The 19,656-nt window shown below is 48.6% G+C and overlaps 1 protein-coding gene across 3 annotated transcripts in view; it reads left to right on the top strand.

The window, feature by feature from the left end:
* The window catches only part of ZMAT4 (zinc finger matrin-type 4), a 35,531-nt gene extending 16,094 nt beyond the window's left edge, over positions 1-19,437 (top strand). Inside the window, exons 1-6 of one of the 3 annotated variants that reach the window (XM_090125495.1) lie at positions 1,931-2,035; positions 3,062-3,151; positions 6,444-6,600; positions 11,056-11,280; positions 14,785-14,881; positions 19,294-19,437. In XM_090125495.1, coding sequence (XP_089981621.1) covers positions 2,018-2,035; positions 3,062-3,151; positions 6,444-6,600; positions 11,056-11,280; positions 14,785-14,881; positions 19,294-19,309 — 603 coding nt within the window. In that variant the 5' untranslated portion in view covers positions 1,931-2,017 and the 3' untranslated portion in view covers positions 19,310-19,437. Of the gene's footprint in view, positions 1-1,930; positions 2,036-3,061; positions 3,152-6,443; positions 6,601-6,691; positions 7,806-11,055; positions 11,281-14,784; positions 14,882-19,293 lie in introns of those variants that run through there. The other 2 variants (XM_090125492.1, XM_090125494.1) reach the window with 2 other exon arrangements.
* Positions 19,438-19,656: the final 219 nt, after the last annotated feature.

Raw genomic sequence — 19,656 nt, forward strand, 5'->3', positions numbered from 1 at the left:
AAGGATTAAAAGCCAACCAGCAAGCTTGTGGGGAAGAATTTATTGCAGGTGAAGCGATGCCACAGCCGTTAGTGCTGCCCTCACAGTTCCTTCTGCTCTCATTTCCTTCTCTTGTCCCTGTCTGTGCCTGGGGTCTGCAGTGAGCATTGGGTGCAGAGCAGGGAATGAACGAACTGTGGGACAGGAGGAGGTGGAACAGAAACAGCTGCAGTTCAAGGAAGGCAGCAGAGCAGTTTGAACCTGGTGGGGTGGTTGGGATGAAGCTGGTGAAATACCTGCAGCTGTCAGGTCTTCTCATGTCAGCGGTGCTGGGTGGGAACAGACCCTGGGGCTGCTGTGAGCTGCAGCCCAGAGCCAAAGTCTCTGTCAGAAACTCCCTACCTGCTGAGATCCTTCCCAAGGACACTGCTGCTGGGAAATGCACAAAAATCTGTTCAGTTACTGCAGCAAGTGAGCAAATCCTCTGTAAACCCGAGCTCTCATCTCTCATCCCTCCCTGTCCTGGCTGCAAAAGCAGAAATCATTGCTCTGTCCCAGGGCTCATCTGCAGCCACGGGTCCTCAGCTGTTGTCTGCCCACAGAGTCCACATTGTCTGCTCCTGCTGTGTGCTCAGGACAGAGCTGTGCTGCAAAACTTGATTTATGCAGAATCAGATTGCATTTCCTAGCATCGTTTAGGGCTCTGCCCTTTCATTTGTTGAGGTTGAATCTCTGGGATGCCGCTGCCTCTGCCGCAGTCCTTGGGATTAGAATAGATTTGATAGAGATATAAATGATCCATTTGCCTAATTTTATGGATGAGCCTTCCAACAATAGATGAGCTTGCAGTTGCTGTGTGAAAACAGCCTCCTCTGGAGCTCCCCCACCCACTCAGAGGGGTGTTTTTGAGGTGTGCAGTACTGATGTAGTCTGTAGACTTCTTCCCCGTTACAGGAGCTGTCTGCAGACACTGGAGACAGAGGATTGAAGTGAAAATGCCTTTGGCATAACGCTTTGTAGCTCTACAAAAAGAACACTGAGAAGCACAGAAACTCTTAAGATGAAGTTGTGGTGCCTATTGATGAAGGAGCAGACGTGTTCAAAGGCAGTGCTCTTGTTGAAGACCATGAATTTACGTCTGTGTCAAAGTTGTTGCTTTTTTTTTTTTTTTTTCTTTTCTAAGGCTCGTGAGAGGGACCAGAATGGGATCTGTGTGATCCCATCCATCCCAATTTGGTGTTCCCTGTGTGCGGATGCTCCTTTGGTGCCTGCACTTGGGTGGGTGCTGAGCACCTCCTGGACCAGCAGCGCTGCTCTTCCCATCTGTTCTCCAGGGCTGGAACCCAGCAAACCCCACACAGCTCATCTTGTGGCTGCAGAGCATCGCTGTTGTGGAGCATTGCTAGCGATGCTCACCCTCCCTATGTGTCTGGGTTTGGTGGCTCTGTGGAGGGGAGGAGAAAACCAGCAGGGCTGTTGGTGAGCAGCACACCAAGGGTCACTGCTTCGCTCTGGCTGTGGTGTTAGAATGATAAATGCACGTGTAAATGTGGGGAAGGCCAGAGATAACGCGGGCTGACAAATGGGCTGTGCTACCTCTGCTTCCTCAGAGGGAATGAGACACTCACTGCTGACTGGTAAAAGCCAGGGATGATTTTAAGCTCTGCTTTTATAACCGTAGGATAATAAGGCTGCATAAGGAGCGTGTCGTTTACAATGATGCCAAACATTGGTTATTCCTTTTCCTTGGCATTCTTAAATCTGAACAAATGCATAAATAAAGTGAGAAGCGTTTTATACCCAGAACAAAACACAGGAAAACTTTGCGACTGCTGAGTTCAGCGGCTGTAGCTGCACACAGCCAGACAGCACACACCTGTCCTTTGGCTTCCAAACCTTTCTGATGTCATCCCTTAATTATGCCACCGCCATCCGGGCTGCTAATCATCGGGAGGTGGAGCTTTTGGGGTTTCCTGTGCCCCATTCAGAGCAGCAGGCGTAGAGCTGAGCTCTGCCAGGGTAAAACAGCATTTCCTAAATGCGTGCAGGAAGAGGAGTAAGGGAGAGAGATTTGTCATTATTTATCTTGACTGATTTGCTCCATTAAAAAAAAAATAATAATAATAAATTATTGCGTAGTCACATTTATGCATTCAAATTTAGCCTCTGTGCCAATTTAGCTCCGAGTTCACACCGCGGGAAGAAGAATGTTCCAGTACATGCTAATGATAATTTAATATTTTAAAATTGCAAATCTGTGATCTGAAATTATAATATTACGGGGCCGTTGTTCCGCGAGGCAATCAGAAATGGAGATTGGGAGAAACATTTGCATAATAATAGCTGCCTCGCACGCCTGGGCCATGGATGCACACATTTAGTGGCTTCAGGCTGCTCTCCCCAATGGTGTTATTGCTCAGGAGGTGCCCGTGCTGCTCCTGCAGAACCTTTCCCCTCCTTGTGCACACAGAGCAGCCCAGCATCCCTTTGTGGCTGCAGCTGGACCAGGTCCTGGCAGTGTTGTCTGCAGGGTGATGCGGGGCCAGCAGCAGCTGCTTCCCAGCAGAGCAGGAGGTTTCACATAATGCACAATTATCTGGTAATTTACCCGCAGGGGAAATTTCTTTCAAACCTTTGGCAGGTATCGGTTGGCTTATTTCCTAGAGTGAGATTTTATTCCCTTTATGTATTTTATTCTGTTGGAAGTGAAAGAACTGCGGGCTTCTGTCTGCGTGCGTGCATCCTATCTCTAGTGATGCCATCCCATCTCCTCCTGAAGCCAAATGGCCCCGATCTCATCGGTCCCTCCTGGAATGGAAATGGGCTGATAACAACCGTTGCTCTCCTCTCACCTCTTCTATTTCCCCATATCCAGGGGCAGCACAGAGCTGTGAGTGCAGGCAGCAGATGCCCTGAGCCCACTTTAAGTTCAGCTCTGTGTCACCTCTGCGAGATGCAGGTGTCCCTTCACCTGGAAACACTTCTCAACGGGACGTGAAACATCCCTGCAGTTTGGTTTTGTACGCGGCAGGTTTGCTTTTTGAAACCTCATTTCTTCCTTTTTTCCCTTTTTATTTTCCAGAGTCGGAAACACGCCAGCAAAGTTCGCCTCTATTACATGCTTCACCCCATCGATGGAGGCTGTCCAGCCAAAAAACTCCGCTCAGAAAACGTGGGTATACCTCCAGTCCCTGTTTGCTCCCATGAACCGTTGCCTCTGTGCATTTTGTTGTAACTGCTGCAGATAATCAGGTCCCCAGAGGTAACATTTAGATTAGCCACAACGCTAAGTAACTGGAAATAACTCTCAGTAAACTGTACAAGAAATATGATGTGCACCAGCAGCTGTAATTGCATTTTTAGTTATTTCAATGCTCTTTCATTGGAAAAAGAATACGTTGGCAGCCAATATCTGATATTTATTCAGCTTCACAAGGACCGAGCAGCCTGCAGCAGCCAGGTCAGGGTGTGCTGCAGGTTGGGGAGTTGCTGCATCCATCCTTTCCCATGTGCTGGGCTGCACGAGTGCTGCTGCTGAGCTTGCAGCAAACAGCATCCACGTGTGGCTGTGCCTCACGCCATCAACATTTAGCAAGATATCTTCTAATTAAAGGCAGAAGCCTGCAAGAGTTGCCAAAGGGATCTGAAAGCTCCTTCACGCAGTAATTAAAGTTTTAGCACAACTTTTCTGTCGCACGTGGGATAATTGCAGGTGCAATCTGCCCCATCACAACGGGGTCTCGTGCTGTTTTTATTGAGGGATTAATTGCAGGATGTGAAAGATGGAGTGGACACGCACATATAGACTCAGAACGTAATTCTTTAACGAGCTCCTTTACATCTAATGAACCCTGGACCCACACACACACACACCTCAGCACACTGGGATGGTGACTACAGAAGCAAATAGACCTTAAGTAAGTCGAAGCTGAACCACTTCCCATTTCTTTTATAAGAAGGCACGGCGAGAAGTCAGGTAATTCAGTGCTGATTGTGCCAAGGGCAGCCTTTAATGGGGCTGAATTGAGTCCTTATGAACCAAGTGGGTGATTTGCTACACCAGCCCTACATTCTGAAGTTATTAATATCATAACAACGTAGCAGGGAAAATCTGCCAATGTTTACAGCTCCGTGTTTGCAAAGCAGTCCTGTTGCTTATCAGCTTTATCCAAGATTCTGCATGCAGGGGGAACAGAAATATTTAGGACATCTCTGAGGCAGCAGAGTAACATCATTACTGCATAAAGAATGCAGCTGCATTGCCCAGCTCAGATGTCTACCAGTATCAGTCAAACTGTGACATGCTGACTTTAATGAATATTAGAAAGAATCCTTGCAAACCAAGTCCATTTCTGCCACTAAAAAAAAAAAAAAAAGCTGCACTGCTGCAGAGCTGCATTTTTGTTGTTCCTTTAGGCTGTAAAACTGAAATACTTTGGTTTCCTTCCACGAATCACAGCAAGAAAGAGAAGTTTCTGCAGCTGTAGATGCTCCACGAAAAAGGCTTTGAGAGTTTCAGTGTTTGCTACCTGGCCTCTCAATGGCGTGGAGAGTTCTATCTGCTGGTTTTTTGGGGGAGTAGAAAAATATCCTGCATTCCTGCTAGCACCTTCACAGCAGAACCTTCTTCATGCACAGAAAATGAACTCAAATTTAAGACACTTTGCAGTGCTTTGCGTGCCATACTGCTGTATCTCAAGGGTTTGGATAATCTTTTTCTTCTCAGTAAAACCCAAGAAATGCAGACAGCAGATCTGTATCTCCGGATTAAAAATCCATACTTTTCTTGAGGATTGCTTTGGGAACATCCAGCAAAGCACTGCTGCTGCCTGGCCCTGTGTGAGGATTATGCCTTTTAGCAGCTGTTAACAGGCAGCTGAATAGCTGAAGCTAATTCTGTTGGACGCACGAGATTTGCTTTGAAGTTTGTAATGTCACAAAGAAAAGCCCCTGCATGCTGGGCCGTCCTGCACTACTGCAGAGCAGAGTCAGAGCTGGGAAGCAGTGATTGCCAGGGCTGTGCTGCCCTGTGGCTGATGGAAGTTGTTACCCCAGCTTTGCAAAGGGTAGAGAGGAAGGATTACCAGGAGAAAGCCACAGAAGCAGTCGGTAGGAAGAAAAATCCTTTGCACACCAGCTTGTGCAGCGGCTGCTGCGGGTTGCATGGAACTAAATGGAGCCTGCTTGCTGTGTTTTGGGCTGAGCAGGGTTAGGGATGCTGCAGGCTTGTGTCCCCCCCCCCCCCCCAGCACAAAGGCCATGGGGAGCTGCCGGGCTCTGTGCCCTGGTTGACAAGTGATGTTGTTTTACCGCTTGGCTGCACAACCCCATCAGCGAGGCATCAATCAGCGGGGTGACAAAAGACACCGGGTCAGTTTTCTCCCCCCTCCCCCCCAGTCCATCTGGTTACAGGTAAAACAGCCGCTGACAAAGAGCCCAGGCATAATTACCCTTCAGGGCATGGCAGGGCAGGGAGTGATGCTGCACTGCTGTTGGGGGTGGGTGTCTGAGGATGCTCCCAGCATCCCTGGTCTGGTGGTGAGATCCCACCCATGCTCTCAAATCCTCTCCCACAAGCATCCTTTGGTGTAGCCGTGAAGCTGAGAGGTCCAGGGGTTGTTTGAAGCTTTTTTTTTTTTTTAACTGTAGCCTATCTGTGAAATTGGATTGGAAAGAGAAAATCGTTGCCAAAGAGCAGAACAAGAGGAGAGAACCTATTGCTACACACTGAAGTGTATCAGGTTTTCAAACGGTCTCTGTTGGAGGCTCTGTATATGTTACCACTGCTGATGATCAATAGAGGCTGGGAATTTTTTTTTTCACTCTGCTCTTAACTTTCAAGTGATTTCTCTTTGAAGACGTAAAATATCTTGAGAGAATCCTGCTTAAAAGAGCTGCAAATTGCACACAGAACAGTACTTATCACCTCTTGAGATTTCTCCCTATGGTTTAAGTTGATTTATAGTTAATAACAAAAAAAGCGATGAAAATCAGTCCTCCTTCTAATTATGCTTCTTTCTTAGGGAAGGATGACCGTGATTATGGGCTGGGTTAGGCTGCAGGTTCAGCTCTGAGCTTGCTGTCCTCACTCAATGCCTCTGTCCCATTCCATAGCTGTGGAATAGCTTCATAGAGCATAGGGGCTCTGTGTCACTGCAGTTTGGGTGCTGTTGTGTGGTTGCCAAAGGGAACCCATGCTTGAGAGCATTGCTGGCTGTCCAGCACTGGGCCAACCACAGTGCCTGGCTCATCTTCTATCTCTTCATTTGGGCAAATCGCGGAAGGCATTTACCAGCTGCCCGTGGAATTGATGTGAAATGGAGATGGAGGCCATCAAGCTGGATGGGATTGAGTCTGTGTGGGTGGAGGGAGCCATGGGAAGCACGGAGCTGACATAACTCAGGTCCTCCTCCTCCTTCCTGGGGATGATGCACCTCTTTCTTGTGTTTTCCATCTCCTTGCAGGGCAGCGACGGCGACTCGGTGGATAAGAACAAATGCTGCACGCTATGTAACATGTCTTTTACCTCAGCAGTGGTGGCTGAATCGCATTACCAAGGGAAAATCCATGCCAAAAGGTTAAAGCTGTTGCTAGGTGAGCCGCCGGCGCTGAAAGCCACAGGTAGGTGGGGGTTGGGGGGGGGGGGGGAACATCGCTGCTCTGTGTGCTGGGCTCGGGCAGATGGATGCTCATGGGTGCTGCCTCCTGCCAGATGCCCATCTGTGTGTTCATGAATTGCTCCCTGGAAGGCAGCAGCTCCGCCGGGCAGTGGCTGAACCTCACCGTAACTATCAGAAGTTATTTGACAGCTTAGCTAATGCGTGTAATAAACCTTTCCCGTTACTGCACGGAGCAGAATCCCATTTGCTTTTACCTCAGAGGGAAATGCAGTCTTTAAAAATGTTTTGGATCGATCACCTTTTGATTTTCGCCCGGATGGGTATTCACGCTTTCCTCGGCGGTGGTTCCAATGATGGGAGCCTATTAACTTTCACATTTTAAAAGTCAAACATTGCAATCAGATAACCTGGCTGTGCCAGAGTGTGACCATAAGAGCAGCACACAGAGCAGGAGCTGTGCTGGGATCGCCGTGCTGTCCCACACACTGAGCTCTGTGCTTCGTTGCTGCTATCGGTGACACTTTGAGCAGGATATGAGCATCACAGAATCACAGAATGGCCAGGGTTGGAAGGGACCTCAAGGATCACGAATCTCCAACCCCCCCTGCCACATGCAGGGCCACCAACCTTCCCACCTAATGCCACACCAGGCTGCCCAGGGCCCCATCTAATCTGGCCTTGAACACCTCCAGGGATGGGGCAACATCCTGCCTAATGAGGTGTGCAGAAATCCCAGAAATTGTGATTTTTTTAATTATCTGTCTGTGTGCTTTTGTTGTTGTTGTTGTTGTTTTTAACTTTGCAGACTGATGGTGCTGATGCAGAAAGCATCATTTGTCCTTTGTCACGATTGCCTTGAGGGGAAGCTATGGCCTTTCCCTGGGGGATGCAGAGGCTGTGCCAGTAGGTGAATTGCTGCTTCCCACTAATGAGGGCACTCTGGGAAGGCTCATTAAGGGCAGTTGTGCTGCTCCTGGGAGCTGTGTTGTTTCTTGGGCCCGCAGGTCTGCAGTGGGGGGTCCCAGGTTGCAGAGAGCGAAGGCAGAGAAATGTGTGGATGGGTGAATGGTCAGAAGAGCAGCAAGTCCTCCTGTCCCCAGGCTTCTGAGAGCTGCAGCTTCGCATTGTGTTTCCATTTAATTTTCCAATCATCTGAATCAGCCTCACAGAGGCAATAAGTGAGCTGCACCACATGCTCTGTAAGTAATGGGCTCTTCAGCTGCAGTAATCACTGGGAAGGAATAACTCAAGGACTCATTGAGCCTTCCATACACTTGATCTGATGAAGCTGGGATGCAGGAATACACTAATAAGCACTTCTTGCTCTCCAGCCATTCTCAGGAATGTGCCCATTGGACACAATGCTTTCCCAATGGAACACATCCTGCTCCATCCTGGGGGTGCTGAGTGCACCAAAATGGGAAACCATCTCCAGATGGCAGCGCCTGGTTTATACACAGACATGTACACTGCTACCCAGCATTGCTGGAGAGGTTTGAATTGACTGCTTGCTTCATGGGGGGGGGGGGTCTGATTGTAAAGGGAGGGGGTGGATTTGTGAAATTCTGTGCACGTTTCTGGAAGTTATCTCATCCACACGGATGTCTCTGTGGTGTGTGGCAATGGAATGAGTCGAGGGGACAAAATGAAGACTAATGAATGCAGTTGGAGCTGCAGGGAAATTCAGGCTGAATTTCAGGAGCTCTTTCAGGAGCAGTGTTTTCCAGTAAAGAAAATGCACTGAAAAATAAGTAACGCGCTCAACAAAAGCGAAACATTTGCAGAATTGCTCTGGCTGGATTTCCATTCCCAGTTCCTGGAGGCAGTGGGGACCCCCAGGTTCCCAGCAGACACCTGCAGGGGCTCAATCCCAGCCCTGATGCTGGCAGTTCCTCCTGCTGGATCTGCAGCTCTGCAGATGCTGGGTACGCACTGACGGCTGCAGTCTGCTGCTGAGCAAATCCCTCTTTAATATTCTGCTTTTTTGTCTCATCAGTCTCATAGAAAATTAGATTTATTCTCAGCCTCTTTACGGGGCTACACCTTCCCTGTCTATTTTATCATCCTGATGAAACACAGATCTCCAATTTCTCTGCTGGTGCTTGCAGAAGAGGGAGGAGGGCCCTAGCAATAAGGGCTCTCACAAGGGGAAAGCAGTGTCTGATCACTACAGGGGAACATTGGTGATGATTTTCTGTTGCTTCTCCTGTAGGAAGTTGTAGCCCTCAGAGGCTTTGTGTCACTGCTATTTCCAATGAATTTCTGCACTCATGTCCAACACCGACAGCTTGAATCCAGGCACCAGGATGAGTTATAGAGGCTGGGAGGGGGGGGAAAGAGCTGCTGCCTTCATTGCTCCACACACAGGGCATGCAGTGCCCTCAGCTGGGGCTCAGCTGCTCTCTCCTCCTTTAGTTCTTGGAGAGCAGCAGCGATGACAGGTTGGGCACCATTTAGGCACAACTATGAATAAAAAACTGTACAAGCAAAAAAAAAAAAAAAAAAAAAAAAGTCAGCCACGAGTTCATCAGCAGAGTGCTAAGTGTTTCTAACTTTGCATTTTGCCTCATGCAGCAAAGCAAGGCTTCTCGCCTCCCTCCCACAGCACAGGGGAATAGAAGGCAGAGTGTCGTGAGCTGTTTAGCATTCGAAATACTTGGAATAGTCAAACTCACAGCTTTTATGTCTGTGTTTTAGGACAGAGCAACATTTTTAACGTCTTGGGAGTGTTTATTATTAATGTTCGTGTTGCAGCTCGGGGAATGGTGATGTTTCCTGTTCTGTTCTTGTTACGTACCAGAGATCAGAATGATAAATCCACTTTTGTGGGAAGTCAGCTTTCATCTGTTTGTTTGCAGGAGGATTTGGAACACGCGGGGTGTTTCTGTTGGCTGTCAGGATGGGTTCAGCACGCCTTAGGGCTGTAAACTGGCCTCGAGGAAATGCTTTGTGCTGTGGGTGCTGAGAGGAGACCCCAGGCACCGGGTGGGTTGGGGTGCTGAGCTGGGGGCTGCAGGTGGGGGCACTGCTCAGCCCTGCAGCAGAGATGCTGCTTTCGGGTCTCCTTAAGGAGCAGGAGATGTAACTCCTGCAGACACCACCAGTTTTGCAGAGTTAAGCCTCCTTGGTTCCCCTCTGGCAGCAGCTAACATACAAATGGAGAAAGCTGAGCAAAGGATCCATCAGATTTAACTTCAGGGCCCGGGGCTGGAAGCAGCACTGAGAGCACATCGCTCTGAGGCTGCATTTCGACCGCTGTTGCAACGCTCCAAAGGCAGCAGTGGAGCATGGAAACCTGGTGCAGTGCAGAGTTACACGGAGGCCATGTGATGGGAATCCTCTTGGGGGGGTGAAATAAATCCAAAGGCAGCGAGCGGGCGGTTGGCTGGATGGTAAAACGAAGAGAAGAACAAACATCATCAGCAGGAGTCAATTACGGCAGTCGTCTTATTAACAAACACCCCAATGAGTTCATTTTGCCAGCGCTGGGTGCATGGCAGGGCACGATGGCTGAGGTGAGAAAATTCTCCTCCAAAGCAGAGCACCAGCAGCACTGCGGGCACTGAGCATCCGACACCCCAGCAGCTGTCATCAGGACAATTGGGAACTCATAAAGCCCTGGAAATAGATAAGGTTGTAAGTAACATTAGATGGAAGATACGATTTCTTTCAGGAAAGTTAATAGATGTGCATTCCGGGCAGGTCAGCAGAAGATTTGCAGCAATGTGAATTCTCTGGAACCACGCAGGCAGTGAATGCTGTGCTCACAGCCTTCAAGTTGCCCCTTCTCAGCACGGAGTGACCGTGGTGTATTGTGTGCATATCGGACATCTCATCTGGAAAGAACTTGGTACCAAAAAGAAGGCATTTTTGAATGAGGTGTGATAATTAATTACCAGCTGTGCGTTTTTGCATCCCAGTGTTATCTACGTTCTATTGTCCTGCTTTTCCAAGGCTTTGTGATTTATGTTGTATTTAGCAGGAAACCCATGGCAAGCAAGGCCATTGGAAACCAATGACTTCACGGTGTGAGGACCCATCACCCTTCATTCTCTTGGAGTTATTTAGGTCACGTTTGTGACCCCAGACGGCCTCGTATGAATCCGAAGGGAAATGGGACCAAATTAAGGTCGTGGCTGCTGCACTCGTCAACCCATAATGCAACATTTGAGTGAGCAGAATGACTACTGAGCAGTTTTTTCACCCGTGACACTAAAAATTGTGACAGCTTTTCCTATTCTTTCCAAGACCAAACACGTTGAAAAGTAATAATGCTGAGATGGTTATAAATCTGTCTCTCTATCCCGAGCAGCTGATGGCATTGCTGTGTTTCCAGCCCAGACCATTCTGTGAAATAACTGCTGCTCATTGCTCTCCGTGCCCAACACAGCTCTGCTTTGGGCTCTGGCAGCCTGGTGCAGCACAGCATTGATGCTCACGTTTTTCCTCCTGCCAGAGACCCTGGGCTCACTGAAGCAGCCCCGTGCAGATCGGCCTCCAGCAGCATCCCCACAGCAGCCACGCAGGGATTCGGATCGTTACTGCCAGCTGTGTGCTGCGTGGTTCAACAACCCCGTCATGGCCCAGCAGCATTATGATGGCAAGAAGCACAAGAAGAACGCGGCCAGGGCTGAGCTGCTGGAACAGCTGGGGAAGACGTTGGACCTGGGCGAGCTGCGAGGTGAGAGCGTGGGGCTGCGTGGGGTTGCATGGGGCTGCGTGGAGCTGCATGCGGCTGCGTGGAGCTGCATGCGGCTGCGTGGGGCTGCATGGGGCTGCGTGGAGCTGCATGCGGCTGCATGGGGCTGTGTGGGGCTGCATGGAGCTGCGTGGGGCTGCGTGGGGCTGCATGGAGCTGCGTGGGGCTGCATGGGGCTGAATGGAGCTGCATGGGGCTGCGTGGGGCTGCATGGAGCTGCATGGGGCTGTATGGAGCTGCGTGGAGCTGCGTGGGGCTGCATGGAGCTGCGTGGGGCTGCGTGGAGCTGCGTGGGGCTGCGTGGAGCTGTGTGGGGCTGCGTGGGGCTGCATGGAGCTGCATGAAGCTGCGTGGGGCTGCATGGAGCTGCGTGGGGCTGCGTGGAGCTGCATGGGGCTGCATAAGGCTCCCGTGGCACCGTGGGGTGCAACCCAGATGGGATGCGTTGCTTTGAGCCACGTGAGGATGTGGCCTCATCCCCAAAGCTGCTTTTTATTATAGAGATGTAATTACGGGAGGAGAGGGAAGGGCCTCCTGAAAGAGCGTTCTCCGCGGTCTCCAATTACAATCCAGCATGCAGGCAGTGTGTGTGACTGCAATGGGCTTGAGCACAAAGTGCAGGTTTGATTTTCAGCACCGCCGCATGGGAGAAGCCTGGTTTGCCCACCTTGGGTTAATGTTATAAGGAAACTTTTCTTTTTTTTTTTTCCCCCTTGCGAAAATGAAATAATTTTCCTTGAAGTGCCGATGGCCGCGCAGTGTGCTGTGCATTGCTCTGTTACCCCAACCCTCCGGTGCTGCCCGGGGTGATTCAAACATCCTAAATGATTCATTGGGCTGAGTCACCGTGTGGAAATACGCAGGGACGTGGAAGTGCCAAGGTTGGGAGTGGTGGGGGATGTCATTATCTGTAAACAAACCCACGGTGACGCAAACGAATGGTTGGGCTCCCGCTTAGTCCTCCCTCAATCACAGGGCAGCGTTCTGCCCAGGATCTGTGCTTCCAAACTGCTCTGTATGGCAGATGGGGCTGTGGGTTGCTCCCAGAGCAATGTTCAGGGATGCTGCAAGGCAGCCGGGCTGTGCTGCAGGTGTCCTGCAATGCAGGGCCGGGTCACGACCGCATTCTGTCTGCTCCCCCTGCTCGTTTTGCAGCCTCAGTGTTGGTTAGAATGCAAACTCATTTCCTCTCCATGTATCCCCAGCTTTCCCATCGCAACTGAAATATTAATTCTATTTTGTCTGCTGTGGGAGATGAACATTTGATGCGTTATGTAAGCCCGGGATGAGCAGTGTCAGTCAGTGCACAACGTTTCAGCAGCCTTTGATGTTTTGATAATGGCTGTAATAAAATATTTATTGATAAATACGAATGCGTATTCGAGAAATAAGAATAGAGAGATATTTTTGGACAACTGATATTTATAGGAAACAAAAGCATTGGTTCTTCTTGCTGGGTGCTCATCCTGCAGTTTTGAAGTCTTGTTTTGAAACGGGAAAGGGGAGGAGAGAAAGGAGCCTCAGTCACAGCACCGTTTCTCCCATCTGTATGAGGTTCAGCTTCCATCAGTGCTCCGTCCCAGGGCTCTGGGTGTTTGCCTGAGGGCTGCTTGGGGTGAGCAGCAGAGGTGACAGCGTGGGGTTGGGTGCAGCTCAGCAGTAGGGCAGAATCAGTAGCAGCATGGGATGCCATCACCCACAGCCTTTGCATTCTCTGTGCACGGATGAATTGCCACAGGTGTGGATGCTATCTTGCAAAGGAGTTGAATTTTCCTTCCTGGCTCATAATTTCCTCATATGCCTTCTAAATACTTCTCATTCCGTGCTGTCAATTTTGGTTGGTAAAATGTGATTGAACAAGAGCTCTCCTGGAATGTGTTTTAATGCATTTTATGCAGAATGACATTAACGACTCCACTCTTTAATATTTTATTGAATGGATATGAGTGCATTCAATTTTACATGAACGCGTGTCATGATTCAGGGGAGGGAATGCTGATGTGCCACGAGGGCACCAAAGTAAATGTGCATATGGACAGGACAGAATTTCCTAACGGCCTCCTCTGTTTGGGATCAGTGCAGGAATAACACCGTGGGAAACCAACAGGATGGTTGCAAGGTGCATTAAAATTGTTCTTACAGAGCACTGCAGCCTGTGGTAGGAATCCCACACCTCTGTGTTTTCACGTTGAGCCCTTTAATTAAGCTTGAAATACTCTGTTTGGGTCCTCATGGAAGTGAATCAGTGCGAAGCAAAAACCTGACACTGGAATTTAAAATTCCCTTTTTTTTTCTTTTTTTTTTTTTCTAAGAGAACAAGACAGAATTATTTGAGCATCAATGGTTTACTGTAATGCCGATGTGTGTTTAATGCAGCAATGCTAATACCGCCCATGATGCCCAGGGAATTCTTGGGATGTTAAATACAAAAGAGAGGAGGAGAGCAGAAATGGGTCTCTTACATGCAGACTATTAAGGGAAACAACAGAATCGGGGATTGGGAACACTTAGGTCTGCCTTTATGTGCTTAATTTATGTGAAGCCTCGCCCTGCATAGCAGCAGTCAGAAGCTCTGATTGCCATCTTTCTGTTCCAAGGATGTCCAGGAGGGAAACGGGTGTTTAATGCACATTCAGCCACTCTGTCTTTGCAGTGCAAACATGTTAGGTGAGGCACAGGAGTGCTTGTTTCTGTACCAATCCTCTTTGCAACCGCTGTATTCCTTTCCCAAGGTGAAAGAACGACAAAGTTAAATGGTACAAACTGCAGAGAGGAGAGCCTCAGCCTTTCCCACGAGTTGTACCGACCCTCTGTGCCTTGTTGCCAAGTTTGCTCCGTTTATAGAAACCAGCAATTGCTTTTGTTCTGGCCCTTCGTTCTGGCACGGCACGCAGGGCTGCATGCAGAGCTGCTCCATTCCCTGCCATGGAAGGGACCTCAGCTGAACGGATGCGTTGATGCTGTTGGAAAAAAGCTCCCAAGTGGTTGCAGCCTCTGAATGTGGCCCCAATCCGTGCAGCAGAAAGCAAGGGAATAGCTGGGGGCCTCAGTGCTCATTATTCTGAGCAGAATGATGCTCTGTGAGAGCCATGGGATGGCTGAGGGGACCGCGGTGTCCCTGGGCAGCTGCCTCTGAGCCCTGTGTGATTCTTTGCAAATATTCCTTTAGACTTCAGCAGTGCTTGGATAACCCGGACTGGAAAAGTACATAGAGAGGTTACTGTAAGGAGAAAAGTCTATAAAGCTGGGAGATCTGAGTGCTTTCTGATTAATTAGAAGCTTGTGAGTGGCAAATGGTACGCTTTCCTTTCTCTGGTTCTGCAGCTGTTGGCACCCTCTGCCTGCTGCATTGACTCTGAGCAGTGTGTGGCACAGGCAGAGGCCGTTTCCTACAGCACAGAGATGCTTTTTCTCCTTGCACAGCCCTCAGCCTGCACCAACAAGCTCGGTGGGTACACAGCTAACAAACCTGGCTTCTCTTTGCAGGCCTGAAGCGCAGCTACACGTGCAACATCTGCAACGTCACACTGAACTCCATAGAGCAGTACCACGCGCACCTGAAGGGCTCCAAGCATCAGACCAAGTGGGTACCACCGTGTTCCGGGGGTCCTCTGCCCATCTGTGCCTGCTGGGGTGATGAGGCACAGAATCACAGAATGGCCAGGGTTGGAAGGGACCTCAAGGATCACGAATTTCCAACCCCCTGCCACACGCAGGGCCACCAACCTCCACATTTCAGAGCAGCCCAGGCTGCCCAGGGCCCCATCCAACCTGGCCTTGAACACCTCCAGGGATGGACGGGGCATCCACAGCCTCTCTGGGCAGCTGTTCCAGCACCTCACCACTCTCTCTGACTCTAGGAAGCAATGCCTCGTGCTTCTTGCTGAGGGCTGATGGTGCTGTGTGTATGCGTTGGGGTGCTCTGGGTACCCGTGGTCACATTGTGCTGGGAGCACCTTTGGTGTGCTGAGCCCCAGCAGAGGCACTGGGGGGTGGATAGGATCAGGTGTTTTCAATTGAAAATGTGCTGTGATTTACAGCAAATGTCCTGCCCAAGTTCCTGAGTTTAGGAGGGAATCTGCTCTGTCAATTAGTGCAAATTATTAAAATGAAATGATAAAGAGACACGGTACCAAGGAGTAGATTAATGAACTAATCTCTCTTAATACACTTACATGTGAGCTTTGGGAACTGTTTCAGGCTGGAGGACCAAGGGCTGCCCAGATTAGAGGAAGGACATAAAGATGTCATTCGTTACTGAAGTACCTGAAGCAGCTTTAAGGGTGGTTCAAGTGATGATCCGGCAGTAAGCACCAATGTCTCCTTTTGCTTAAGCCACCAAAAGACAAGAGCAGCCTTCCCCTTGCTGATGCTAGACCTTCAAAGATTCTCTTTGCTATTCGCTTCAGCTCTGTCCTCTTTATTCCAAATATTACCCTTCCTGGATTTATATCTCCATTAGTGGGAGGAAGTGGTGATGAACCTCCTGCTCCATGCCACGGGTGGGTGGGATGTGGGAGGGATGTGGGAGGCAGCTGTCGGGTGCCTGTAGTGCAGGGAATGGGGAGCCCCAGGCAGCCCCCACCTCATCTCCCTGCTCCTTGGTGCGTGCAATGCAGCTCTGGGCTACACACGGGGACAGTGCTGATGGATCAGTGTCAGTGCCATTGCTGGAGAGCAGAGCTGACAGCTTGTCCTGTTGGAAACACGAGGTGGGAGCAGCTGCAATGTGCTGCTGAGGCACGGAGCTGTAATTTATCCTTCCCCTGCCAGGCTTTCAGTGTTTGTGTTATTATCGCTGTCATTGCTGCTGTTGTTATTGCAAAGGAAAAAGGAGTTTGTTTCAAATCAAAGCAGCCTCACGGACAGGAAATAGTGATGTGCAGAAAAGATGTACTCCTTTTGTTCAGCACGGAGTGAGTGAGTGCCTGGTGTTCCCTGTTTGGTGCTCACATCTCCTGCTTTGTTTCCCAATCTCCTGCAGTTAGCAGAGTCCCATCTCCAGCCCTTACACGATTCCTGCAGAAAGAGGATTCCTTTTTCATCTGTTGCTTTTCCAAAAGCTTCTTTCCAACTGACAGAAACTTCAAAGGCACTTTGCTTCATCCTTTTCCTTTGGCTCAATTTGGAGCCTTACATGTTTGCAGCAGAGAATTGGGTTGTTGTCCTTGGCTGGAAGCAAAAGTTGGGGCAGGAAGAATTGGGTTGTTGTCCTTGGCTGGAAGCAAAAGTTGGGGCAGGAAGAATTGGGTTGTTGTCCTTGGCTGGAAGCAAAAGTTGGGGCAGGAGGAGCACAGGAGCAGCTCCAAGGCTGCAGGACTTCCACCATTCTTCCAAGGACCTCTTCCTTTTACAAATTAATATTCTTATCTGTCGTTCCAAATTTAGCTTCTTATCACTCATTGCTAATGATTTAAATCTCGTCCCCAGAGATTTTCGTGGGCATTCAGTACAAAGAAAAACAAAGTAATGAATTCGTAAGAAAGTGTGTTACAAATGTAATAATGGAATGCCAATTAGAGACATTCGTCTGTCCAATTTCTATGGGAAATTGCTCCGATTATTCCATTTCCTCTGTCCATTGTTCATTCTTACACAATCATCTTTGAGCCCAAGGATCCGAGCACTGCACAACTGTAGGGAAGTGCAGAAGAATGGGAGACAATGGCTCAGCAGCTTGGGTTCGTGCAAAACAAAAGCTCTTCCCACCCTATAATTAATACATAACCAGATTTTGCTCTCTCTTTGTTTAAAGGCATTTCTATAGCTTCGTTGTCCTCTATATGGGCACAGGGAAGCAGAATGAGTGGTGGGGGCTCTTCCCCTCAATGCCTGGTCCAGCATTTTGCCCACTGGTTTCTGCCGTTCTCGTTACTGTGGGTTAGCATCAAGGCTGTCCTCTTCCTCATAACCCACATTGAAGCGAATGCATTGCAGTTGCCAAGGCAACAAAACATTTTATGTAGCTTGTCATACTTAATATCGTAAAAAAAAGGAGTTGTAAAGGAAGAGGTTTAGCTCGGGACAGGCAAAATGGTGATTGCAGGCTGGAAGCTGGGAGCACCCGTCATGTACCAGGGAGATGAGTTCTCTGAAAAGCTGCTTTGGCAGAGAGGACTGAGATGAGGAGCAGGTACTTATTATAGCTCCAAAGCTCTCCAGAGGGCACCGTGCATCCAGGCCATTGCTGGAGCTGCTTTTAAATAACCCAACACACAGCTGCTTTCAGGTGGTGCTCTGTGGGATGTGGGGCTCAGCCCTTCCTGTGCATCTCCATGCAGTGCTGGGGGAAAAGTAGCTGGAAATGTCTTAGCTGATGTTGTGGTGTTGAATAAAAACATAGGAGGAGGCAGCTGGCATTGAACTTGTCCTTATCCCTCTGCTCAATGAATTTACAGAGCAAGGTGATGAGTTTCCACTTTTCCTCCGGGATGCAGGTGCTTGAAAACGAAGCAAAAATGCATCTTTTAAAAATACCTCTTAGCAAAGTGAGGGATCTGCCTCTCCAGCCAGATGGAGAAGGTTTCTTTCAAGCTCCCCATCATCACAGAATCATCACAGAATCATCTGCCCTGTGCTGCTGGGAGCTGCAGTCCGATGGGTGCTGCCATGCTTGGGCATGCTGTGCAGGCACTGGAGCTGGAACTCTGAAACATCTGCAGCAGGGAGGAGCTCCAAACCTTTAATTAGGGATTTATGAACTGTGCAGCGGTGATTGAGTCATTGTTTGACTTACTTTCCAGAAATAGATGTGTTGGTTTTTTTTTTTCTTTTAATCTGCCCTTCTCCCATCCTCCTTTCCCCAAACCCAGCAATGCTCAGCTCAGCTGGCCGCAGCCAGCACTCTGTTTCTATGGGGATTGGTGGCAACCAAGAGATGGGGTTGTGAGGAGCTGCAAAACGAGTTCATGTCATATCCAAAACCTTGGGAGAAAACCACGTGCTGGCCTTGGAATGGGCCGAAAGCAACAGAATTCTCCATTCTTTGTGGTTTGATGTAAACTGTTCCCTCCCAGCCCTTCCTGCAAAGCCTAAAAGATAGATGGGCAGCTCAGGAGCCATGACAGCAGGCTTCGTGCCACCGAAGGCTCCTTTCCTTTTCTTTAATCCTGATTCAGAACACAGATGTCTAATTGGAACGGGGCATTTATTAACATAAGCTGCTTGGCTGTTCAGCCATCGCAGCTAATCAAAATATTGTAAATATCATGCCTGGACAAATGTCACTCTTCACTATGATTGCATTCCCGTATCTTAGTCAATCTATTTCAGAAAGCATAAACAAATATTTGCTGCCTGTTGTGGCTGATGGCAACTTTTATTGGCAGCAGAAACATTTTCTGTGTGTTTTCTGTGATGTATGGAGGCCACTGCCTAAAATATAAAGAAGCCTTTGGAGTGATAATAACTCCAGAAGATGAATAGCTCTAAAAGGTAGATGGAACTGAAAGGCATTCTAATTTGTCATTATTTCAGTGGTTCCAGAGATCAGCTGAATAATTACACTGCCTATGAAGAGCAGCAAGTAATACTTTCTCTCATTACAGGATTAAATTGTCTCCCTTCCCTTTAAAGTAAGGGGAAATCAAGGTATCTCTGATATCTGCTGTTTTGATCATAATTTGAAAGCCCCAGAATGGTACGACTTGGTTTTGTGGTGCCGGGTGTGCAGATGAATTATTTTAATGCCAAGCATCAACAGTTGATTTCTGATCTATCAGTCTGATATCAACCAAGGAGGAACTCCTCATTGGCCAAAGCTGCATCCTGCTGTGTTTGCAGGTGATGCTGATCTCATCCATTTAAACTGAGGATCCAAGCAGAGCAGCCTTTTCCCTTTCACAAAACCCATCTCTATGCTTAAAGTTATATATATATATTTTTTACAAACTGAGCCATTCTCATTGCTCCCATTAAAAACTCAGCCAAGGGAAACCCAGCAGAGCCCAGGAACACCAGGGCTGAGTGTGACCCTGCTCCATTTCTGTGTTGCAGCCTGAAGAATCAGTAGCAGTGCATGGGATTGGAGCGAGGAAAAGCACTGAGACCTCACCTGCAGGGAGGAAGGCTGCTATCCTGGACACTGACCCCATGCAGTGGATGACTGACACGTAATTAACCCTCGCTTTGGACAGATACACGGATATTATTATTAATTATTATTATTATTAATTTTTTTTTTTTTAATTTTGTGGTGAGTTAAAAATATTTCAATGGATTTTTTTACCCTTTCAAGATAATATTTATTCAGCACAGAGTTTAGAGAATGATAACTATCCTGTAAATACGACGCTTACTCATCACTCATCGCCACAGACAGAGGAAAGGAACTATTTTACTTTTTCATATTTATTCTTA

The sequence above is a fragment of the Phasianus colchicus genome, chromosome 27 (assembly GCF_987193195.1).
Source record: "Phasianus colchicus chromosome 27, bPhaCol1.hap1.1, whole genome shotgun sequence".
Classification (NCBI taxonomy): Eukaryota; Metazoa; Chordata; class Aves; order Galliformes; family Phasianidae; genus Phasianus; species Phasianus colchicus.